Genomic DNA, 25,682 nt, shown 5'->3' with positions numbered 1-25,682 from the left:
ATTTCGAGATCCGCATATGACCTGTATTAAAATTGATAAGAGCTTACCTACTTCAATAGCTTTGCTGGATAAATTGTTCCACTTTTCTCGCACTTGAATTTACAAGTACCGCCGTATTTATGCTGAACTGTAGCTAATAATAGTTTTCAAATTCACCTATCGGTCAGTCAACAAGTCAAAAGAATAATAACTATAATACGGAAGTTCGACGGTTAAGATTCATGCAGTGATGTTAAAATTACTGGTATCGTACACGACTCTTCAATAGTTTTGGGCATCGACACCATGAACATCGTTTTGGGCGTCGTTTTGGGGATCGACATCATGAACACAGCAGAGTTAACGGTATACAGAGAAAGATCAGATCGGCCGGAGCCTAATCAAAACACAGTGACAGGAGTCATTGTTAATCTGTCCATCGAATGATATTTGGATTATTGACTTTGCCAAAAATAAAGCACGCGCGCTTGAGCCACGTAAAATGAACGCGTTTTGACCCCTCATGTGCGTAAATCGGAAAATCACGTGTAATGGGTTTCACAAGGGAACAAGAAGTCTATTATTAAACAAATTTATTTACATTAAGCGTCTTGTGATTATGCGGCAAAGAGAAACGATCTCAAGGAGAAACTTTCGTAAGACTTAGAACAGGCCACCTAGGCAAAAACTCCGGGCAAAAAAAATATCAGAGAACCCACTGAGTCAACCGGGCGCGTCCTGGGCCTTTTTTCGCGGTATACCTCTCTACTAGGGCCTCGGGTCAAGTCATGTAGACAGCCGCGTATCACGAGCGCGAGAGGCGCTTGAATCGGGAGCGCGAGACAGAACAAAAACCTGCGCAATCAGGGTATTAACTCCCGCGGGAGAAACCTGTCCTCACATTGACCAAAGTTTAATATAAGAAAACTCAACGGACTGATTTTCAGAAAGGTTCTGCTACTTCTGTGCATATGAAAGAGATAACAGGAAAGTGAACCGATCAAAATGATAATGATAACTAAATAAAAGTTACATGTAAACGCTGTATACACTGTTTTTTTTTTTTTTTTTTTTTTTTTTTAAATTGGGTCTGAAAACGATGTCTTGGGTTCGTTGCTTTCCCCAGTTTCTCATCCACGGCAATTTCAATCTCTGTTTCACGTATTGTATCTGATATGAGCACGTGTTTTGTCCATATTACGCTATGAAATATTCGTAGTTTTCACGGCCCAGTTTAGGCTGAAAATATTCCGTTGACTTTGATGGTGTTGAAGTAATTTTGAAGCCAGACTGCAGGATATGAAAGACTTAAATGATGCTCATAGCTTCTTGGAGAAATTTTGCTAGCATCGAACATACGGCTAATGCTGTTTTTGTTGGCTTTTGGCTAACTTTGCCGTCAGAGAAAAAAGAAGAATTTTCAACACAAAATAAAAGCTTTCGACACAAAATTACATTCTTTTCAAAATCTCTAATTTCTAAAACTTTTGCAAATTTCAGCCTCGGTTTTCTTATAAAATATATTCTTATAAAAAGAAGAAAGTTTATCTGACGAGAACGTACAGGCGACGGTGAAAACCTCTGCGGCGCTGATCAGTGCAAACAACTTGCGCCTGTCGCGAGCCGTTCGCGCCTCCCTAACGAAGGCAAAATAGAGAGGATGAGATATTTTCTTACTATTGACGCCAATCCCGAGAAACCACCTGTGCACTTAATGAACAGGATTCATAAATGAGGAAAAACCCAGTATAAGTCATTTAGGAACCTCATCAATGAGAAAATTTGGGTTTCCCGGAAAGTATATTCAATGTTTGAGCTTCCTGTTTGGTGCGGAAATTTGTTCCGACTTCATCAAATCATTCTAAAGCATGAACAATCTGAAGAATGGCTTATTCTTATCGCTGTTGTAGCAAACCAAACCAAAAAAGAAGGTTTGATTTATCATAGAAACACGAACCATAGACTCGATTATCAACCGTTGATTTTGAAACTACACAGGATCGATCAGGAGCCAACGTAGACTGGACTCGAAATCGAGCCTACATGAACGGCGAATTATCAATTTCTAATTTACGCTGTTACATTTTTCCTTTTGTTTTAGAACGGCCATTTCCTTCTCCCTTTCGAACTTTTTGCGATCGTCGAGAAGCGCGAGCAATATCAGCTGTCGTGCCCTGGGCTCTCATAACGGTAAGGGAAAACACAGCTGTGAATAGGACAAGAGCCAATAACACATCTGAATAAAGCACAAGAGAACTTTGAAAACATTGAAGAGCAGGTGTTAACTTGTACTCCTCCGTGAGATCTGAAGTGTCTATGTTCCACGAAAAGGGGAAGAAATTATTGTTTCGAGTCACTTATTTTTTCAATTACAAGGCAAAAGAGATTTTCATAAACGCTTCAGATTGGGGGACCAGAGAGGTAGAATAGTCCACAAAGCGAAATAATTGCTACAAGATCATGAGTTTATTCGAGCGCGCGAGAGATGCGTACGAGTGCGAGAGGCGCAAACATATCTTTCCCCGGCCCACCCCTTTGCGTCCGAGCTTTTTCAAATCCCATGCGGTTTATATATTACTTCTTCTTGCAATGTCGACGAACTCAAGACAAACTAGAGGGTCTGGGAACATGTTGTCAAAAATAATATCACCCCTCCCTAGAAGAATTTCAGACACTGCTGGTGAGGTCCACGTGGACAGCTTGTAACCGAGGCTGTATGTTTTACTACATTTCTGGGAAGGGGAAGATCGAGCTGTAGAAGTTTTTAGCAAATTTGCAGTTTGCAATTGTGCTGCTAATTTCGTTACTAAAACATGGATTACGACAAGTTGAGAAGAGACTTGAAAGATAACAATCAAGACCATTTGTTCCAATACTGGGACACGCTACCCGAATACCAGCAATGGGTTTTCTACCATGACCTTCGAAACATCGACTACCCAAAGATCAACCGTTCGTTTGAGAAAACGATGAACGAAGCTAAAAGTATTGAAAAGAAGGATGAAAAGCTACAGCCAGTTCCTCCGGAGCAAGTAGGCAGCGTCATTGGAGCAGAAAACCAAGAGAAAGTCGACAGTTGGAGAGATAAAGGTCTGCAAGTCATCAGCGAAGGTAAAGTCGCCGTGTTGCTTCTTGCTGGTGGTCAAGGCACCCGGTTAGGAGTTTCATATCCGAAGGGAATGTACGATGTCGGTTTACCTTCAGGGAAAACCCTTTATCAGCTACAGGCTGAGAGAATCTTGAAAGTACAAGAACTGGCTTATAAACAAACCGGAAATAAGGCCACACTTCCCTGGTAAGTACTTGTAGCGCCATTAGCTCTTAAAGTTTTTTATTTGGTTTCAGTAAATTCCGCTGAACTAATCTTCAAAGTTTACTTAGCTTAAATTAAAGTCTTTGACTGATTTCTTTCATGATGCGCCTTTAATGATTTTAAATACGTCAACGTCTTTTGCTCAAGTTTTCGATGCAGGGAAGCGTGTCCATAACAACGAGTAAAATCATTCAAACATCAACACGTCTCATGATTCATCGATCTCGTGTTTCCTTCAGAAATGAAAAGGTTTGAAAGCTAGGTCCTTGTAAAGGAATTTCAAAACCTTGTTGGTTGACCTGCATGCTTCACGACAATATTTTACTTATGCAGAGTCATGCTTTGTAATTAACAACAAATTTTAAACTCGTTGTCTGTATGTTCTTTATTTCCTCTTATGGCCTGTTCTGCCGGGGCTTGCCCATTCTTGGAAAATCCAGCGTTTTTTGCACCTTTGTGTGATTTTTCTACAAATCACAGTAAAATTGAGTAGAATTTCTCAAATATTGGCTTTTGAAAAGGAAGCTACTGCTCTTGAAGAGTGGCAAACATATACATCAACATGAAATTCAATGTCTGTTATGTACAGTTAACCTTAGCAGCACCTCAATCAGTCAAGGCGCCAAGTTGGGTATGATCATCTCACATCCAAAAAGTGTGCGGCAGCCTTAAAGGCTGAAAATATTCTGTTGATTTTGAGGGTGTTGAAGTAATTTTGAAGCCAGACTGAAGAATATGAAAGACTGGAATGGTGCTCATAGCTTCTTGGAGAAATTTTGCCACCATCGAACATACAGCTGATGCTTTTTTTGTTGCCTTTTGGCCGTTTAGAGGAAGGAAGAATTTTCAACACAATAAAAACTTTAAACACAAAATTACATTTTTTACAAAATCTCTAATTGCAAAAAATTTTGCAAATTTTGGCCTTGGTATTCTTGTAAAATATATTCTTATAAAAAGAAAAAAAGTTTATCCGATGAGAATGTACAGGCGAGGCGGTGAAAACCTCTGCGACACTGATCAGTACAACAAGCTGTGCCTGTCACGACCTGTTCGCGCCTCCCTAACGAAGGCAAAATGGAAACAATGAGATAGTTTCTTACAATTGATGCCAATCCATTGGGATTGGTGTATAAGTCATTGAGGAACCTCATCAATGAGAAAATTTGGGATTCCCGGTGTAAACTTTGACTGCCACACACAAAAAATATATTCAATGTGTAAGCTTCCTGTTTTGGTGCAGAAATTTGTTGCGACTGACCACCAGATCATTCTAAAGCATGAACAATCCAAAGAATGGGTTATTCTTATCGCTGTTGTAGCAAACCAAACCAAAAAAATATGGCTTGTTTTATCATAGAAATACAAGCCGTAGACTCGATTATCAACCGTTGGTTGGAAACTACGTAGGATCAATCAAGAGCCAATGTAGACTGGACTCGAAATCGAACCTACATGAACGACGAATTATCAATTTTCAAATTTACTGTTTTACTTATTTCCATTTGTTTTAAAACGGCCGTTTCCTTCTCCCTTTTGACCTTTTGCAATTGTCACGAAGCACGAGCAACATCAGCTGTCATGCCCTGGGCTCTCAAAACTGTAAGGAAAACACAGCTGTGAATAGGACAAGAGCCAAGAGCACATCTGAATAAAACGCAAGAGAACTGTGAAAACATTGAAGAGCAGGTGATACCTTCTACTCCTCCGTGAAATCTGATGTGTCTATGTTCCGCGAAAAGGGGAATAAACTATTGTTTCATGTCGCTTATTTTTTCAATTACAAGCCAAAAGAGATTTTCATAAATGCTTCAGACTGGGGGACTAGAGAGAAAGAACAGTCCACAAAGCGAAATAATTGTTACAAGATAGTTTCTTCGAGCGCGTGAGAGATGCAAGCAAGTGCGAGAGGCGCAAACATATCTTTTCCCGGCCCACCCCTTTACGTTCAAGCTTTTTCAAATCCCATGCAGTTTATATATTATCAGGAACCATTATTATAGCTCCTGACATTATACTTCTTCTTGCAATGTCGATGAACTTAAGACAAAATAGAGGGTCTGAGGACATGTTGTCAAAAATAATATCACCCCTCCCTAGAAGAATTTCAGCCACTGTTGGTCAGGTCCACCTGGACAGCTTGTAACTGAGGCTGTATGTTTTACTACATTTCTGGGAAGGGGAAGATCGAGCTGTAGAAATTTTTCGCAAATTTGCAGTTCGCAATTGTGCTGCTAATTTCGTTACTAAAACATGGATTATGACAAGTTGAGAAGAGACTTGAAAGATAACAATCAAGACCATTTGTTCCAATACTGGGACACACTACCCGAATACCAGCAATGGGTTTTCTACCATGACCTTCGAAACATTGACTACCCAAAGATCAACCATTTGTTTGAGAAAACGATGAGCAAAGCTAAAAGTATTGAAAAGAAGGATGAAAAGCTACAACCAGTTCCTCCGGAGCAAGTAGGCAGCGTCATTGGAGCAGAAAACCAAGAGAAAGTCGACAGTTGGAGAGATAAAGGTTTGCAAGTCATCAGCGAAGGCAAAGTCGCCGTGTTGCTTCTTGCTGGTGGACAAGGCACCCGGTTAGGAGTTTCATATCCGAAGGGAATGTACGATGTCGGTTTACCTTCAGGGAAAACTGTATATCATCTTCAGGCTGAGAGAATCTTGAAAGTGCAAGAACTGGCTTATAAACAAACCGGAAATAAGGCCACACTTCCCTGGTAAGTACTTGTAGCGCCATTAGCTCTTAAAGTTTTTTATTTGGTTTCAGCAAATTCTGCTGAACTAATCTTCAAAGTTTACTAAGCTTAAATTAAAGTATACATAGATTTTGCTGGCGAACAGTTCTCTATGCCATCAAAGAAGTTTTCTCATTTTGGAGACAAAACCAAAGTGAATATAAATAAAGTATAGACAAGGCTAATCTTTGGATATAGGGAAAGTCTTATACTTGTTTATTTCTCGCTCTTTCCTTGACTATCCCTCCTATTAAATTTTGCCATTAAAGCAGTTTTTTTCTTCAGAGACATCTATAAAAAATGCAAATAAAGTAGACAAGACTAAGTCATTTGAACACTGGGAAAGTGGGATACTCATTCCTAGTGATATGGGTATCCCTTTCCAATATGCTTGTTTGTTGAATGATGATATTTTGAATGTCCAGGAACTTTCAAAACCTTTGTCATAAAAGAAGGTATGTTATTAAATCACTATGCATGATAGAAGAATAATTATTATTGTTGAATAAAAATAATTGTGGTTGAAGCTGAACAAATGTTGTTGAATGAAAATGATTTTGGTAAAAGCTGAATAATTATTTTTGTTGAATGAAAATCATTTGGGTTGAAGTTGAACAAATGTTGTTGAATGACATTATTTTTGGTTGAAGTTGAACAAATATTTTTGTTGAATGAAAAGAATTTTGGTTGAAGTTGAAAGAAAATGCGTATTGTTGAATATGAATATAAAATGTTGAATATAAATGTATGTTGTTGATCATAAATATAAGTTGTTGAATATGAAGGTGCAAGTTGTTGAATTTTGCAACACTTGGCTAACCATAGGAGACAACATCGACCACCAGCGAATCTGTTTGGACATCTTTATTGAATAAGTGAGAGGACCTGAGGCCTCAAGAGGAGACCCCCCAGGGCGGGAGGGAGGGTGAACAAAGCGACGCGAGAGTGAACGAAGGAAAAGCAAAGATATCAGATGACAACTCGTGATGAAAAGAACAACCTAGGCGACGAACTGCAAGGGCCTGGGTCTAATTAAGTTACTCTTAGGAATATGAACAATTATCCCCCCCACTCACCCGGATGTCCCCCCACCCCACTCACCCGGGGACAACATCGACCACCAGCGAATCTGTTTGGGCATCTTTATTGAATAAGCGAGAGGGACTCAGGCCTCGAGAGGAGACCCCAAACCAAGAAGAGGCCCAAACAAGATTCGCAGGGGAAAGATGAAGAGGGAGAGGAGAAGGAAAAAGGGAAAAGGAGAAAAGAAAAAAAAAAAGGAACTGAACGAAAAAGATATACATATGTGACTAGAGGACAGGTCAATCATCCTGAATGAAACGAAGAAACTGTGTAACCGAGTATAAACAAAATACAGAAGCACGGAAATAGCAAATCAGTGAATGGAAAAAAAAAAAGGAAAATGAGAATACAGAAACTGAACTAGAATGACTGAATGTGCTGAGACACAACGTGAGACAGCACAAGTCTGTCCACCAAAGGCAATGTTAAATACAGCATGAAGGCGTCAGTTCTCCAATCACCTTGGACTTTGATGAGCTCAGAGGGAATTCTGCATTGAAATGCAAATGTGGCACCCCCGTGACACAGGCTGTGACCAGAGAAGTCCTGTGGATCAAGAGACACCAGAGAGGCCAAATGCTTGATGCTATTGTTCAAGGATGTTGCTGTGATGCAGTCATTCTGATATGAAGCAGTGGTGTAAGTGAAGAGAGGGTAGCTAGTCAGGATGGAAACTGAGTTGAGCAACGAGTGCAGGGCAGATGTGGGGCAGAGGGGAGATCCTGGAATACAAGGAACCGGGACCACAAGAGCAGTGTTTCCAGCCTGACGTGTTTTGGTGTGGGTAACTGTGAGGAGGGCACCTGAGTGGGTAAAAGTGATGCTGCCCCTGGACAAGACTAGATGACTGGAGAACTTTTCGAAAGACTGAGGGACGAGGTTGGCAGTTCTGAAGAGGGAGAAAAAACCCACGAGCAAGGCGTACCACAAGGCGAGATGAGCAGAGTCACAAATATTGAGATGGCAGTAAAATTGTAGCAAAATGGCCGGTGTGAGAGGAGCCTTGTGATGAGGAAGTTGGACCATGGACTTCTCCAAGCCTTTTTGTGTTAATTTGACATGGATATCGTCAAAGGCAGAGGTATCAAAATGACAAAACACATGTAAACGCCAAAGGCACTCAAGTAATTATTAACAGTATGATGTGACTTCACGGAAAAACTAAGCAGGGCAATGAAGGAAGTGATGGCTGATGAAGAGGCTGCAAATGGAGTGATGGAGTAAAACTGGCAGAATTTCAAGTAAATGTTCCAAATGGAAGGATAATTGTGTTTGGTAGAGTCAGAAAGTACAAGGGCTTGAATCCTGGTGATGCAGAGTTGAAGGTCGTTGAGTTGGAAACCTGCAACCAAAGAGAGAGATGACTACCATAGACATTTGAAACAGAAAAGTTCTGAAGGGCAAATGCACTCTAAGAGGGTGTCATAATGAAGAGAAGCAGCCTCATAGAAGGTGGTGGGAAACTGAGGATGAGTGTCCCAACGACTAGGGGCATCAGCAATAATATTGGCATAGCCAGGGATGTGAAGTGCGTAAAACCACAAGTCATGCAAACACAACTGGATGAAAACCATGCGAGAACAGCCAGTGTTGCTGGCTAGTTCGGTGTTAAGGTTGTCAGTTCAAACTATATGTAGGAAACTAAATGTAGGAATCTAACACAAGATAAAAATAAACATGCCCGAAAAATTACGTGTGCGCTTTCTGTATTTAAAGAGCATGGTGTAATTGCTCATAAGATAAGATAACATAAGAACTTTATTAATGTGTCGAAGTCACTAGCATACAATGTATACTATTTGAGGACACGTAACTGCAATTACTTATCTAATAATTAATAAAATATGAAATACATGTACGTATGTAAGTGTTTTAAAATATATATATAAAACAAACAATGAGTCATGCAGTAAGATCAAGTGTTAGTTGTTACATAAAGAACAGTCTCTACAAGTACTGTTGAGCAGGCTAGTGAAATCAACCAATTTGATGCGCCTTTTAAAAGTGTGCAATGATTCAGAAGATCGAATAGATATGTCGAGTTTGGACCAAATGACAGGGCCTAAATAAGTCAGGCTATGTTTGCCATGAGCAACAGTCCAAAATCTGGGTATGGTGAAATCAGAATTTCTAAGGTGATACTGAGAATTGGTAACAACAAATAATTCCGCAATGTAAGGAGGCGCCAGACCATTTTTGACTTTATACATTATGACTGCAATGGCGTGCAATCATCGCGTATAAAGTGTTGGTAGTTTCGCTCTTTGCAAGAGTTCCTCATACGTCGATTTATTGTCACAATAAACAGCTCGTAGTGCTTGTTCCTGAATTTGTTCTAGTTTTCTGGCATCAGAAGAACGACAAAAATGCCAGACAGTCTGACAGTATGTGCGATGAGGTAGTATAGCAAATTTGACGATGTGTAATTTAGCTGATATCAGAATGGGGTTACATAATCTCAGAAGAACACCAGTTTGACAGGAGGCTTTTCTACAAACATTGCACAATGTCATCCACAATGCTCAAAACACTTGATGGCTAAGCCAGTGAAAACTCTCGAATTGCATTATGCAATGATCCAGTTTTTAATAACTGCTGTTATCTAATACCTGTCAGGTACATCATGACCAGTGAACATACCATGGATGACACTAAAAAGTATTTTGAAGAGCACAATTACTTTGGACTTCAGAAGAACGACGTGATTCTGTTTGAGCAACATACTCTGCCCTGTCTAACATTTGAGGGTAAAATCATTCTTGACCAGCCTGGTAAAGTTGCTCGAGCTCCTGGAGGAAATGGCGGTCTGTATGAAGTTCTGAATGAAAAGAAACGCATTGATAAGATGAAGAGACGAGGAATTGAGTTTGTTCATGTTTACTGTGTGGACAACATTCTGGTCAAGATGGCAGATCCTGTGTTTATAGGATTCTGTATTGACAAAGCAGCAGAATGTGGTGCTAAGGTTGGTTTTACTTAATAATGTTCAGTTGATTATAGAACCCTATTTTGCTTGGTATATTCCCTTGAAGTTATAATTCCTTATTCCCGTATGCTCCTCATAGGATAAACGCCATCCACAATGTCGTACATACCAGCGGACTCTTTTTGCTACCATTTTCTTTACTGTCTTCCATCTATTATCAGTTCTTCCTCAGTTGACCTTCTCCAGGTTTTGACAGGTGTGTCATAAATTACACGCTTTTATTACATGGCAATCTGGTGCAAGTTGAAAAGGAAAATTCTGATCAGTTTACGTAATGGTATTCATTTTGCAGTTAAGACCATTGTGATGGACTGCTCACAAATTGGTTTCAGCAAATTGCTTTTTCAGAGCTCAGTGCACTATATACAATTTAATTTTTTTGAACAGGTTGTAGAGAAAAAAAAGCCTGAAGAGAGGGTTGGAGTTGTGGTGAAATGTGATGGGAAATACCAGGTATTACTGGCAAAGAAACTTTTATTATGTTCATGGATCTGTAGTGAATAGTGTTTTCAGTCCTCTGTACTTTCACAGTTAATGCCATCCAGTTGTTAGGGCATATGATTGCACGGATCCATATTCATTTGTTTTTCTTCTCAAAGGCATCAGCCAGGCAAGTATGTCAGGTAACATACACTCCCATTCAGTAGAGAAGAATGGCAACTGAACAGCATGTAAATGGAAAGTTTACTTCTCTATTATTTTCACGTGATCAGTCTTAAAGCACATCATGTCTGTAGTTGTGTTGTGGATTTGGCAGACATAGAAAATCCAGGTACAAAAGAAAACCAAGGCCCATTCAACTCTTATGAAGGCTGAAAGGAACCCTTAAAATCACTCTTCATGCTCACACATGTATTTGTATTTTTTCCGAAGTGTTAACATTACTTTACATCGCACCATGATCAAAACAACTAAATGCCATCGTACCACCTGTTTGCAGTACATAACATCAATGGTGGACAAAATGAAAATTGAGTCTGCAATGATTTCATTGCTGGAAAATTACCGCATCATCCAAGATGGCAGACCAAAATGATGATTTTATTGAAAAAGAAAGCTGCAAATCTTTCTCTGTTTTCTAAAAGTTCTAATGGATGGCAAGTAGTTACTGTAGAATGCAAGGAACTCATTGATAAGAAAAGTTAAGAAATGTTATTTTTTGGCAGAGTGGACATGTTATTTGTATTGTTCGTTGGTCTTCTGTACAATTTTTCAGTCATTTTGGATGATGGGATGACTGCAAATATGGATTCCTCTGCAGGTGAAGGAAGGATAGTTAAAAATTAAAGTAGGTAATATGTGACTGGCTTTTCATCAGGTTGTCGAGTACAGTGAAATTTCAGAAGAAGTTCAGCAAAAGAGAGACCCTGATGGAAAACTCATGTTTCGAGAAGGCAACATCGCCAACCATTTCTTTACTGTAGACTTCTTGGAGAAAATTGTCAAGTAAGTACACTGTGTGTTGATTAGAGTCCTTGAATTAACAAGTTTTCCAAAGGTTCCACAACAGCCAAATGTGTTGCCCATCTATTAAGCAAATGCTTTCAGAACTTCTAAATTACAGTGTATATCCTCATTTTAAGAACCCAATTAATGTGACCACTGTTTTCAAATACAAGCACAATTTCATGGGCTAACTTATAGGTTTTTGTATGTACACATTTTTATTAAGTTGTTTATTACTTACATGAACAGTTACTGTTTAACATACTTGTAATTACAACAGTTTTGATCATGGCAGCCAATTTATTATCTTTCCTGGGAACTGAAGTATAATTTACATGTTTGCATGAAATGTATCACCAAACTTTCCAGGATTAATACAGAGTGCATCAAAGGTGTAATAATATATACATATCAAGATTCAAACAAGCTGAACTTGATGTGTTCTATTTGCAGAATTTTATTTAACAGATGTACTGCATACAGTGTATGTGTGGATATAGCCATAATTTGATTGTATAATTCCTGTTCTTAACCCTTAGAGAACTTGAGCCATCACTTAAATACCACATAGCGAAAAAGAAGATACCTTATGTTGACAAGAGTGGAAATCGGTATGTAGCAGAAAGTGATTTTCTACCCTGTCAATAATCGGTTTACATGCCACTGGTTAAACAATCAACAAATGTTGCATGCAGTGCTTTTGATAAACCCTGGCACTTTCTAGAACTCTGGAAAGTACACCTGTATTTTGTTGTGCATCACCATCTGTATTGTTAACAGTTTTCAACAATCGGCTCTCTAGACAAAGGCTGCTAAGAACCTTTTGTATTGTTCTTGATTGTTGTGGCACAGCACCCGCTTACTTCAAATCTTATTTAAAACGCTGTGCCTGTATGTGTGTGCAAATCTGGAAGCATTTTGCCACAATTAGATTCAGTAAATATTGCAGTGGCCATTAGACAGGCACCTTTAATAAATTAAATTAGCTGTCATTTTACATGGCTCTGTACCTGTATAATTATGTATACACTTTATTTCAACTCAAATTATCATTCGGAGTAGCTCTAAACGAGCTAATATCTTTGAGAAAGAAAAATTCATCAATCAATTAATAAAAGTATCACAATACATAATTAGAGTGCTAAGATACTAAAAGTTCATTTTCTTGATGGCTATCTTGAACTCTTTTAGTGATGTTATTCTCATACTGTCTGGGAGCTTTTGCCGCTTGGTGTCAGACACACTCAAGTCCATAACTTGTTGTTCTAGAGATGAAACTTCAAGTATCAATTTATAACTTCTACAGTGTACCTGTACCCCTGTGTGTTATTTAGTGTGGACATCCTGCTTATGATGGGTCATTTCTGTCAACTAAAGGTTTTTTTTAGTGTATATGGCAGGACTTGAAAAAACTTGAATTCCATCTTGCCTTTAGGCCTTTGAACAAGTAGTTCTCAAATTTTGCTTGCCCTGGGCTTGTCTTTGTGTACTTTTTTTCATTAAGCTGGCAGATGAGTTGCCTGGGCCCTTACCGATTGGGCAAGTTAGAATGAAAAGTTACCTGCCCAGTAAAAAATCTTCTTGTCCCGGACAACTGGGCACTTTTTTTGAGTGCTGTATGGATTTGAACAAGGTTTTAAGCAAGATGATGGGGAAAAAAAACTGAAGATGTTGGTTAGTAGAGGTTGTCAATAAAGCATAAAGTACGATACGTGCAAAAGACAATTTGAATTTCATATTTTTATTTTCTTCAATGTTTATGGTGTTATTCAGCTTTTAATTAGTAGTTAATCACAAACAAGTGGCAGATATGCAAGAAGGACGTGAAGTGGTCAAGTTATGATCACTCCCCACCCCCCTAACTCCCCCATTTCTCTTTTGCTTTCACTGCTTGCACAATTTATGATGGTTCAACTAATTATTTCTAGCTAAATGTACACATGCTAAAAGGCAACAAAATTAAAAAGCTATAGATTTAGTTATTTATAAATGCTCTGAAAACAGTTCATTAATTTTTACATGTTCTCATAATTGTTGGTTTTGATTTACTATTGCAGGCAAGTTCCAACAGAACCAAATGGGATAAAGTTGGAGAAGTTTGTCTTTGATGTGTTTGAGTTTACAGAGTGAGTTTAAATCAATGTAATTTTGACTTGCACATGTAAACAGAAATCAGTATGAACTTGTTCCTCTTATCATCTTGCCGATCTTGCAATCTCAATATTCTTGCTTTAGGAAATTTGCTGTCCTGGAAGTTGCACGAGAAGAAGAATTTTCTCCTCTCAAAAATGGCAAAGGTTCGCCAACTGACAGTCCAGAAACAGCACAAAGGGATTTGTTAAATTTACATTACAACTACATTGTCAAAGCTGGTGGTAAATTTGAGGACAATGCAGAGTAAGTTATTTCCTTTAATTTTCTCTCTTAAATTATATTATCACCAGTTGAAATTAAATTAATAAGCCTTATTGGGAATGTAATGAATATCAAACAATATAATTATATCTAAAATAGTGGGAAAAAGGAGAATGATTCCCAAAACTAAAGGGAGAGCACAAATGGTACAGGAGTACCCACACGAGGTGCCTCCCAGAATGTTGCTTATAGGTTTGACAGTTAAGTGTACATGCACTCTGCTCCATGTGTTTACTTCTTTCTATTTTAGTTATTATCACTCTCTGATTGTCTAGAATATATATGCTCTTTATTTTCATACTATTATGAATCATTTTAATTTCAATTGTTGTTTTCGAAAGCCAGCAAATTTAAAACAAGCATAGCCTAAGTTCCTTATAATAAACAATTTACAGGTAGTTACCTAGCTGGCTTGAGCCATATGGGCCATCTGTTGATTTTGTACGGACCTCGCTGTGCTCAGTCCGCACTGCAGTGTCCTCAGGCCAGTACTCCCCAGCACAGTCCCCATGCTTAGTTAGTAAGAGGTTTTATAATAAAATTAATTTTCAAACCAGTATCATTGAGATATTTGCTCATAATGTCTACAGGCATATGATGCTAGATGATTTATTATAGTATTTTAAAAACAATATCATTGACAGAGATAGTTGGCATGCACTCATCTGCAAGTGGGCATGATATTATGATGCTAGGTAATATGATGCAATTATTGCATGCTGTATAAAAAAGTAAAAATATATTTTTGTCTTTTTTGTGGGCAAATTACTGATTCCCTTTGATTGTTTTGTTCCTGTTTCAGACCCAGTTCTGTAGTATGTGAAATATCTCCACTTCTCTCATATGCTGGAGAGGTAATCTAACTTATTTTTTTTTATTTTATACAAGAAAAATGTAATATTAACAGCATAAGTTACATACTTGCATCAGGAAGCATATGCTTGTTCGCTGCTTGTCCACTGACACTCACTCTAGGTCCTGTACCATGAAGATGCACATGTAGATGCCTGATTACATCAACATGCCTAAGAACACAAATATACAATGCCTCCGTTCAGGGTTAACACTCTCACTCCATGTGCCATTTTGTGCCAATTTGGTTTGAATTTGAACACAAAAAGGTCTTTGAAAACCACTCGTCAAGAGCTGTAAAATTAAGATGTGATAGCTCTGGGGGTATACCCCAAGTATAGAAGGAGTAAGATATTTTTTTACTTTATTTCTATTGCTTTTGAGTGCAAACTGTGACTTCTTCTATGGCTGCGTGGGTCTGTATGTTAAACTAAGCATGCCCAATCTGAAATCTTACCTACACAAATATGGGTTGCATAATCCATTTAAAGTGTTGGCAGAATTATAGATAATTTTGTTGCACTTTTTTCAGTTTATATTATAATTATTATTTACATTGTTATGGCCCTACTTTTGCTTGTAATTTGTTTCCATGTATGTTTCTCAGTGTCTTGTTTAGGTCTGTGCACATTCATTTTTCTAGGAGTTCTTCAGCTCTTAGGTCAGTTGCATGTACTGATGAATAAATGCTTGATATATTGCTTCAGGGATTAGAAGATGTTGTCAAAGACAGACAGTTTTCAGCAACAAAGAGTGTACATCTGACAGCCGATGGCAAGGAAGAGAGTGATGGTGAACTACCTCGAAAGAAGAGCAAGGAAAGCTAACGTGATAGTGTGTACTTGTTCATTAAACTGATCAGAATATTTTAAGAATTTTAATGTTAAATTTATGTAGCTTTTTGAAAAGGGGTGCTAGAGTTTTCATTGGTCGGTACTATGGGAGACTTGTCAGTCAAAACTATCAGAGGTGTAGAAGGCTTGAGGAATTTTTTATCAAATCTATATGGCACTTAATGCAAATGGTAATTTATGTCCTTCAAGTTGAGGGAAATCTTGTTACTAATGATATAATTTTACTAAAGGAGAAAATCATCAAAAATTATTAAAAAAAATAATAATAATAACAAGGCTGGGAAAGAGTGGGGAAGGATAGCAAACAATAAACACCACCCGTGACCTGTTCTTCAGGAGGGTTTGGACAGTCCTCTCCCGTATTATTGTCCTTTAACATACAACTGAAAGGGAACAGAAGGCCAGGTCTCTAAGCTTCTCATTGAGTCTAGTTAGTGGAAACAGTTTACAATAGTTCGTTTATAAACTGTTACCTAGTAAAAGTTGAATACATGTTTTGGAGCACAATTTCAGATCTTAATGTCATCAGTAAATTTATTTTGCTGATAGTTTACAAAATGCACCATCAGTTTACTTGTTATCTGTATTTTGCCTAAGAGTTTAATTTGAAAACAAGTAATAGTTTGAACAGAGATTATGACAAAACACCAAGTTGACAAAAATGATGATAAAGTACCATTGTTTTACAAATGTTGGGTTTAAGAAGATGCCTGGACTCTAACATTTAATTAAGAAAATATGGTCGTCACAGCCCAGGGCATCACTTTTTGCAATTGAAGGTGAAGTTCCCCTTCCTTCATGTATGTTAGGGTACAGAACATGTGAAGGTAGGCCTTTACTTTACTTCTTCATATCCCTCAACTAGGATTTACAAAAATATCATAATAATAGGTATATTCATCTAAAAAAAAAAAAAAGAGAGAGAGATTTAGATGCATACAAAGATTTAGATGCATACAAAGATTTAGATGCATACAAAGATTTAGATGCATACAAAGATTTAGATGCATATGAAGATTTACATGCATACGAAGATCTAGATGTATACGAAATATTTCTGGAAAAAAGTCAACATTACTTTGAAATCAAAAGGGATTGATCTGGTAGGTGTTATTGATTATTCAATTTAGATACAATGTATCATCAGTTGTTTTTATTTCGATTATTTTTATTTTACTGATATTTTTTAATTGTTGTGTTGGGTTGAAATTGTACAGTGAAATGTTGAAGAATATTGTATTATCACAGATTTTCTTATAGCTAGGTTTATTACTAAATTATTTGCACAGAAATATTCCACTGGAACCCTGGAGCAGTTCATAAATTGTCTAATTCTTCTCGCCCAGATTGTACAACTGCTCCGAGGTTACTGATGATGTCTACTGATAGACAAACTGAATATTTCTGGATTAACTTAATTAGTAATACAAATCCATATCACACACAATACCATAAGCATCTAAATATCTACAAGTACGCAAAAAGACATACATGTATGCACATTAGAACTTTTACGTCAAGTACCAATAGTTAGATTTGAATTTTGCCAATGCGATCATGGCATGGAATAAATTGCTAGTTTGGGAATCTGTTCTCAAGTTACTTCTGTAAACATTTCTCCGAACAGAACATTCTTAGCACATTTTTTGAGTGACCATAGAATTCATGAGGGCCCTTCATTTATCAAGAGTATAAAGGGTTTTCATTGTGAAATTGCGGATCTTGCACTTTATATGACGAGCCTCTATTCTATAGTCACCAAAAACAATATTATTATTAATCAAAACTATGACGAAATTCTCGAACGTGATTGGCTATCAGCAGCCCGATTTGAGCATAAATTGGACAGTGTACGCGTCATGGTTGTAAATGGACAGTACGCGTCATTTTGCGCGCGCTGTTGCGGTGCACTTTGTTGAGTAAACTGTTGTGTTTTTCAGCATTCATAACGACGTTTAATCATTCAGCGATAACTCGATGGTTTGTTCGTTTCTCGAATTTTGTCATAGTTTTGATAAATTGGTAACAGGACATCGTGTCGTCCGATTCAGTCTGTAATCATACTCGTGATTAACAAATCGGACTCCCGCTTGGCGATCGTCCGATTTTGTTAATCGCTCGTATGATTACAGACCGAATTGGACTCCACTCAGTCCTATTACCATTATAAACTGTTCGTGGTTCAAGTGTCCTTACTGTGGCCTAACAAACTTGTTCGTCGAGCTCTCCAGTGATCAGCTTTTCAGACGGGGGTTTTCGGAGCTCGTCCTCTCTTAACAGGAGTTAGTTTCTGCCTTTCTGCGAATTGCTTTTTCAAAACTCTTAACAAAAGAAAATATTTGTCGTCAAGAAATTTAAAGATATTTTTATTTCCTTTTCGTTTCCTTTCATTCTTTAATACGGAGAACTGATGCATTAGTTTACCAGCAAATCAAAGCAGGACTTCCAGTTTAAAGTGCCACTATGATCGAATTCTCCATACCCATTTTTTTACATTTTCGCACACAATAGGTCTTTCCTAGATTGTTTGCCAAATTTCAATCTATTACGAACATTAGAACTCATGTCGTTTGGACCTTTATTTCCGAGAATTTACGGCCGCCATTAATTTTCCTTGTTCCAAGTCTTGGTTGAGAATTTGAGAAAATGACGTCATTTTCTCAAAAATACCACACGGGTTGAAATTATAATAACAATTAGCACAGCAATTCGCATAAAGAATAACGAAAACTTCGGCTCATATATTCGTGCAATTTTTTTACATTAATTGTTATCATAATTTCAACCCGTGCGGTATTTTTGAGAAAATGACGTCATTTTCTCAAATTTTCAACCAAGACTTGGAACAAGGAAAATTCGTGGCGGCTGTAAATTCTCGGAAATTAAGGTCCAAAAACCACGAGTTTTAATGTTTGTTGAAAATTGAGATTTGGCAAGATATCTAGCAAAGACCTAATGTGTACGAAAATGTAAAGAAATGGATATCGAGAATTTCATCATAGTGGCACTTTAAGACAGCCATCACAATTAATACTTTAGTTACCTGGCTTGTTCAGCCCGTATGTATTGGGCTCAGTTTTGCTCACCTTTGAGTCACACACGCGAGCGGCGAAGAGCAAAGCGATCCGGCGGGAAGGAGTCTGGTGAAGAGGCGCCAAGAAAATCACTTTCTCGTCTCGCGGCTACGCCGCGCGCGCTTGTGCTCCAACGTGAGCCTGTTCGCAGGCTAAGTTTTTACTAAACAGTAGTTTTCTAAAGGTCGGGATTTAGACTGTAGAAAACGTTAGCCTGCATCTCGTCTTCCAAAATTCATAATGCCGAGGTGCGAGATGACTGACAGTTCATCTCCTGCCCACAACACAGGTCACCCAAGCGTAATGAAAGAGTTTGTATGAAGGTCAGGAGTTGACATTAAATTCGTTCAATGTTCAAGAGTCTTTATTCGGTTAATTACCTATACATTGAACGAATTTAATGTCAACTCCTGATCTCCATACAAACTCATATTTTAGCCACAGTTCTCCATACAAACTCTTATACTACCCTTGAGTGATCTGTGCCCACACCATTATCCCCGTGCGTAATGCCCGTGGGTAATGCTGTGGGCGGGAGATGATTGACATATCAATTCCCGGCCTTACCAGCATTACCCCAGGCGTAATTTTTTGCATAGGTGCTCTTCCCCTCGCGCGCGACTCGCACTTCGCGCTCGCCTTGCTTTCGCCTCTGTTCGCTTAAAATACGCAAAAAAAATTACGCCTGTTCTGCGGGCTACTCCGGGCGTTATGCCCGAGAGAATGCTGTGGGCAGCAGATGATTGACATTTTAGGCTAGAGTTTTCTCAAAGATGAAGTTATTTCTACTAGCTTTTTAGCCAATCAGAGCGCGCGCAGAACACAAAATGCCAGATGACTAATCGTCGCACGTCCCATCATGGACATGGACGTCTTTGGACGTGGGTATCCACGTGGGTTAGGAGCCTGGTACGAGCCTGTCGTTCCCAGTGTCGTCGCTGCTTCATGGTGTGATCAAGCGAACACCGCGGTAAAACGCACTGCGCATGAGTACAAATTTGAGCTTCCGGTAAATTACGCATTTCCGGGTACGTATTAAAATCCAATGTAAACAAGATAAAATCTCGTACCGCGAAGTTTGAAAACAAAAAGTAAGAGTTAGCAAAAGAAAGTGGGGGAAAGGTTTGTCTCGTTGAAAAGTTTATTTTTCATTTAAGTTTCAAGCGCTTGCACCCAGGGGTTTGGTGTTTGCACCAACAACAAAATATGAGAGAATGTCGGGCGCGTTCGTGCTCGACAAGAGCATTTTTTTTTTTACGTAGTACTCCTTGTTGCGTTGGTTTGGTTGTGAGGTTCCTTCGCAGAAAAATGTGGGAAAGCCAACAAAAGCAGCCGTAAATGTGCCGGCAAAAAATATTTTCTGTATGAAGATTTAACCAGAGCTGCCGAACTCAAGTGGGCTCAACAGTTTGCCATGTTCACTGGGTCGAAATACGGACGAGCAACAACAGATGTTCGGTTCCTAGAGAAAACCATTCGCGAGGCGTCAGGAAACAGCGCATTCCTGCGAAACTTTTTGCAGTCCTGGATGCCATAGGAGCAACATGTCATGGGTACAAGCCAGGTGCAAGGTGGTACTACAAATGCTGTACCAGAGTGGACGAAGAAACAAGGTTTACCTCGCATCCTGACTAGAAGCCGCCGGTGTTACGAACTACTGGCAGGTCAGTTAATTAGACATCGGTTAATTATAATTGACACGCAGGTTCGCACTGCCTTGGATTGCTGCAAGGATTTTCGGAATCTTCTTACCAGCAAATTAAATGAAATTAAGGAAAAGGAAAGCATACTCTTAGATTTTTGTTGCAACAATAAACAAGTTGTTTGTATCAAATTTTGTAAAATTTGGGGCAAAATAGACATGATACCAAAAAAATTCATTATAAATTTAATTATATTTCGTGTTAAATGATCCAAGTCTTACGCATGTATGGTTCTCCACTAAGATGGAAATAAACAGACCTCAGATGACAAACTCCAAAAGGTACCTATAAAATTATCTCGCACTACTGATGTTGTAGTGTTATTTGCATTAATGTACCTCACATTTTTATTTTACTCTTCTTGACTACAGTACAGTACTGTCAATTGCTTCACTAAAATTAATTGTTGGGGTGCAGGTAGCAAAAAGCCACCTCAGGCAGTTCAGTCTAAAATTGGTATATTGTGGAAAGAAAAAGGTAGCACAGAAGCTGGGAAATATTATTTTGAAAAATTAATTGCCAAACAAATTTAAAGAAAAATAATAATTTTAAAGACGGCAAAACAAGAACTTTATGCCACTTGACAAACTTATTTTTCCTAAGACCAAACCCATAAAATTGCACCAATAATATCTAAAATTAATGTCAGTTTCACATATACTTATTGAAATTCAGTAGTACTGCAATGTTGTCTCCACACCGAGGATTCAGTTAGAGGGGTGCCCAGGAACCCTATGAGCACCCACTTCATGAAAAATTTCACTAAAAATTTACCCACTCCATTTTTCATTAGTGGGGGGATATGCTTTTTGGATATCCATTTTCAGTATCTGGATACAAACAAACTCATCACTAATATGTTTATTTCTTATTTTTCTTTTAATTTTTTATTTAGATCTTGCAATTTACCAATTTTAGGACTACACAAGAACTTAAAGCAGCAACACAGCAGTAGTGAAGGCCTCCAAAAAGTTCAGAACCATTTCCAATTGCTGTTCTAAAGACTTAAATTTCTAGAAGAGACTTGTGGAATAGACCTGTGGTACCCAAAAAGCCAGCAAACATCCATGGCAGAAATACAAACATCATTTGGGGTGGTAAAAATAAATTGCTATTGTGAATTTACAATGGATAAAACAGTTTGTAACAGGATGACAACAGAAATCCATAACTTAACTCAACTATCAGGTTAGTATCACTCACCTGAAATGTAAAGATACAAGACATACAAGATACAAGTATTTTGAAGGATAATTGTTTGACATCATGATAATCCATGGCACACTATAATAACACCATCTGACCAAAACTCATTCAAACAGATTATCCTTATTTACATGTATTGCACATGGTCAATGACAATATCATAAATTTTATCATTCAGTTGAAGTCATAAGCACTAATGACAAGGATTTAGAGGACTTCTCAATTATTATGGCAATGATTTGGAAGAGTTATCTGAGGAGTCTCTTGGCCAAGAAAAAAATGCTGCATCAGAGTTGCCACAAACTATTCAAGTCTCATCCTTTCAATAATTTGGAAAACTGATAATTATTTTTGTTTGAATATTGACTAGTGACTTAGGTAACAATCAAAATAACATGTTGTTTAGGTGACCGGTAAGGGTAACAGACACCATTTCAAGATTATATTTCTGATACAGGTATTGCATTTGTGTAATCCAATAAGTAAGAGGATGTGTTAAGACCAACACACTACAGTGATTGACACAAGCAGAGAATTAAATATTTAAATTTAATAAATAAAATTATTTCAATAATTTATTTAAATTAGTAAAATAGATATTTACCTTTTCTATTAATTTCAGAAAATTCATTTGACCAGCTGATCGGAAAATTTTAAATATCATTGCAACATCATTATGGAAGCAGTGATGCTGTGCCACTGTATGCTCCTGGACAGATGAAAGAGTTTGCTGACAAAACTGCACCTGGTCTTTTCAATGTCATTTTGCAGTCTATTCTCTGGGAAGATCCAAGATTGAGCGAAGAACACCGTGTATTAGAGGAAAAAAGAACTCTTGTTTTGTTGTGCACAATAGCATATTTCACGTACTTTGCCCTGTTTTATTCTTATTTGTATTTAAAATACAGGTCTCCTTGGAAGACCATAAGGCCACTCAGTTTAAAAAGTCTGTTTAATTAATTATTGCATGTTTCTTAACTAGAACAGCAGACACAGCTTTACCCCAATATAAATGTCAGTTCTATTATATAATGAAGTAAAATTACTAGATGTTTTACCTTTCTTCACATTTAACCCCTTGAAAGATAAGGACATAAAAGTAGTTCCAGTGAACTAACTTGCAGCAATGCCATTCTTTTTATAGATCTCAGAAAACAAATACACTTCAAAGAGAAGAGGGATTATTTATCCAGCAACTGAGATGTTATCAATTCTGGAAGAATTTGAGGTTTCAGCACAAGCCGAAGGGATGTGGATGGTCAAAAAAGCAGGCTCCTCAGGGAGCGGCCAATGTTTGTAAACTTTCAGATTTCAAATGTACTTCAAGTGAGTTTAAAGTAAGGTAGTTTAAAATCCGAAAGCTATAACTTTAAAATACTGTGAATTAAAAACTTGTCCGGTTAGTTGAACAGTTTTTTTGTGTACATATGGATAGGCTAGCAAAACAGTGGCGCATAAAGGAAACATGTTATTGTAACATAGAAAATCACATTAGTCACTGAAATGATTTTAAATTTTAATAAATTTATTGTTTCAAATGAGTGAGTTACTACACAGTTCTGTAATGGTGTTCTGCCTCTTATTACTGGCAATGTACAACTTGAAGACTCCTTTGACCTATCCATCCTGAATGAAAATCCAATGGTACCTCAAAGTTCTCTGGCATTTTATTTAGAATGGCTCACCAAAGAAGGCAATCTTGCTGCTGTTGTAATCATGAAATTCTGAAAGTAAAATTGAAATTTATTTCGAAACCGAAAATTTGTATTTTCATGCAGGTGCTTGACTATTACATGTAACTTGAGTTTTAAGTGAGCTTCTCATGATCAGCTCAACAAGTTGAAATCGTGAGATCACTTCCATTATGAAATTCGTAGTATTATAGGCTAAATAAAATCGATAAACAACGAATAGACTTACGAACCTTCTCTGTCACCATGAAAAAAATTTTCAACGGATATAATCTTGTAGCAGTCCAAGCAACAAATTGAAAAAAAAAAACAGGCATAAATAAGAAAAAGAACCCTAACTTTAGATATTTTAAAATTATTTGATCCCTCTTTTTAACCATTATTGTACACTATTTTTAGTATTATGACGATTGCATTGTAAATTTCTGTTTTCCTTATCCAGACTTAGTAGTAGTAGGTCCACATCAGCTGTACAGTTGCATACTTTTAAAACCTACTTATCAAATAAATGTACGTATGTACAACACGAACTGACAAAAGGCTTACTAATCAGTAATGACGGCCACTGCGGAGCATTTCTTAAAGGGTCCAACGAACATTTCCAGGACCAGCAATTGCAACAAGTTATTGTCTACATACCTTTTTTGTATTTGTGGTCCTTTCTTCTTTCATCTGTAGCTGCTGATTCACAACAACAAGCTTAAACACCGCGAGGCGAACAGCAAAATTAATCTGAACCACCGAACAACACGGGCAAACCGGTACGACAGGGTTGTATAGTGATATGTGTATCCCCGTGATATGTGTATCCCCGCACACATATCACTAGTGATATGTGTTTCCCCTCCAAAATGGCAACCAGTGATATGTGTATCCCCCACCCGCCTCCCCTCTACTTTAAAAAGCAATATCCTCCTTGAAAGCGCTCTCGTCGTCCGGTCGCTTACTGGACGAACGACTAACCCAAACAGGCTTAAAACACAAATCTCAATTTTTGTAGTTGAAAAAGTTTACGTATCTGCTGCTGGAATTGTGTTCTTGATCCTAACTGGTTTTCTGCGAGCAGGATATAATGAATTTAAAGTTGAACACCAAATGGATCTAGATATATTTCAATTTGAGTTTCACGGCACCGGATTTCTAGGACGATATTAATTGCGCGGTTCGACGCGGTGCATTCTCACCCCTCGAGTAACGCATATTCTCCACTGTTCATCGCCTTGTTTGCATCTGAATTATTCGTGGAGTGAAGCACATATCACGGCTTCGACCCGATCGCCATAAAATGATTAGTGGCACTCGTGTATCCCCTGCACCCGCTTATCAGTTCGACTTTTTGTAAGATATGTTAAGTCTCAAGCTGTATTAACATTGCTATACTACGACTATTGCTAGCACGTTTCATAATATTCGACGTTTATTCTTCGGCAGTTAGCCTAGATTACGGCTGTCTTCAGGGGATACACATATCACTGCGCCATATAATAATTAGTGATATGTGTATCCCCTGCATGCGGTCGGCGACGGTGTACAACCGAGGTCAGTGAAACTCCAGAAATCCCAAGCTATGAATAAATGCCGGGTGTGAATATTTCTAGCAAGCCAGTTTTGACAATGCAAATGTTATGGGCATTTTTCTTCTTGGGTAGAAAGCCAATATAACAGCTGTGTCCATGGGGATACACATATCACCAGTTCATGAAATAATCAGTGATATGTGTATCCCTTATTATCCCGTGCACGCCTGCACGCGTTTTTAGTGGAATTATCGAGTTTCAAACTTCAGTGAACCCAAGCCGTGTAAAAACGTCGGGTGCTAATATTGCCTGCAGTTTTGACAAGGTTGATGCGCTATATTATAACAGTTGTGTTTCTGGGGATACACATATCACTGCGCCATGAAATAATTAGTGATATGTGTATCCCCTGCACGCGATTTCAGTTTAGATATTTAGACATTCGAGTTGCAAACTCCGCAAATCTCAACCTGGGTATAAACGTCGTAGCGAGTAAGCAGCCAGCACGTTTCGGTAATAATTGGCCATTTTCTTCGATCAGGTAGATAGCCAATCTAACGGCTGTGTTTAGGGGATACACACTGAGATCACTGCGCCATGAAATAATTAGTGATATGCGTATCCGCTGTTCGAAGTTTTAGTCAGATATACAATCGAGTCGGTTAGAACTCAACCAAACTCAAGAAATCCTAATCTGCTCCGTTGGGCGCGAAATTCATTTCTGGTTTCTTCTACTCTTTACAGCGCTCGTCGGAACCTCGCAACCGAGTCGCCATTTTGTTCGTTGAATGCCCAGGCGCCTATCAGTGT

General features: G+C 38.1%; 2 protein-coding genes and 1 long non-coding RNA gene across 4 annotated transcripts; 1 reads left to right on the top strand and 2 right to left on the bottom strand.

Annotated features, from left to right (window-relative positions):
* Positions 1-2,664: 2,664 nt before the first annotated feature.
* Positions 2,665-17,268, top strand: LOC110067999 (UDP-N-acetylhexosamine pyrophosphorylase-like). Of its 2 annotated transcripts, none has more exons than XM_020775358.2 (9): positions 2,665-3,274; positions 9,745-10,093; positions 10,502-10,567; positions 11,433-11,560; positions 12,100-12,171; positions 13,618-13,686; positions 13,796-13,957; positions 14,778-14,829; positions 15,535-17,268. In XM_020775358.2, exons 1-9 carry the CDS (start codon positions 2,793-2,795, stop codon positions 15,652-15,654), a joined length of 1,500 nt encoding a protein of 499 aa, XP_020631017.2. In that variant the 5' UTR covers positions 2,665-2,792; the 3' UTR covers positions 15,655-17,268. The 2 variants fall into 2 exon arrangements, with proteins under 2 accessions (XP_020631017.2, XP_089133675.1); XM_089277549.1 differs by lacking the exon at positions 2,665-3,274 and adding an exon at positions 5,323-6,027.
* LOC149097848 (uncharacterized) lies at positions 7,483-8,267 on the bottom strand. Its single transcript, XM_089277550.1, has one exon. The coding sequence runs from the start codon at positions 8,152-8,154 to the stop codon at positions 7,489-7,491; it is 666 nt and encodes a 221-aa protein (XP_089133676.1). The 5' UTR covers positions 8,155-8,267; the 3' UTR covers positions 7,483-7,488.
* Positions 17,269-23,168: 5,900 nt separating the features above from the next.
* LOC149097847 (uncharacterized) lies at positions 23,169-24,114 on the bottom strand. The gene is made up of 2 exons (XR_016203796.1): positions 23,995-24,114; positions 23,169-23,388 (listed from the first exon to the last, which is right to left on the bottom strand). It is a non-coding gene; the product is annotated as an uncharacterized LOC149097847 (long non-coding RNA).
* Positions 24,115-25,682: the final 1,568 nt, after the last annotated feature.

Source organism: Orbicella faveolata, unplaced genomic scaffold (assembly GCF_042242905.1).
Source record: "Orbicella faveolata isolate gen_17 unplaced genomic scaffold, um_ofav_v1 contig_46, whole genome shotgun sequence".
NCBI classification, from domain to species: Eukaryota; Metazoa; Cnidaria; class Anthozoa; order Scleractinia; family Merulinidae; genus Orbicella; species Orbicella faveolata.
This window is presented reverse-complemented; position numbering and strand designations above follow the sequence as displayed.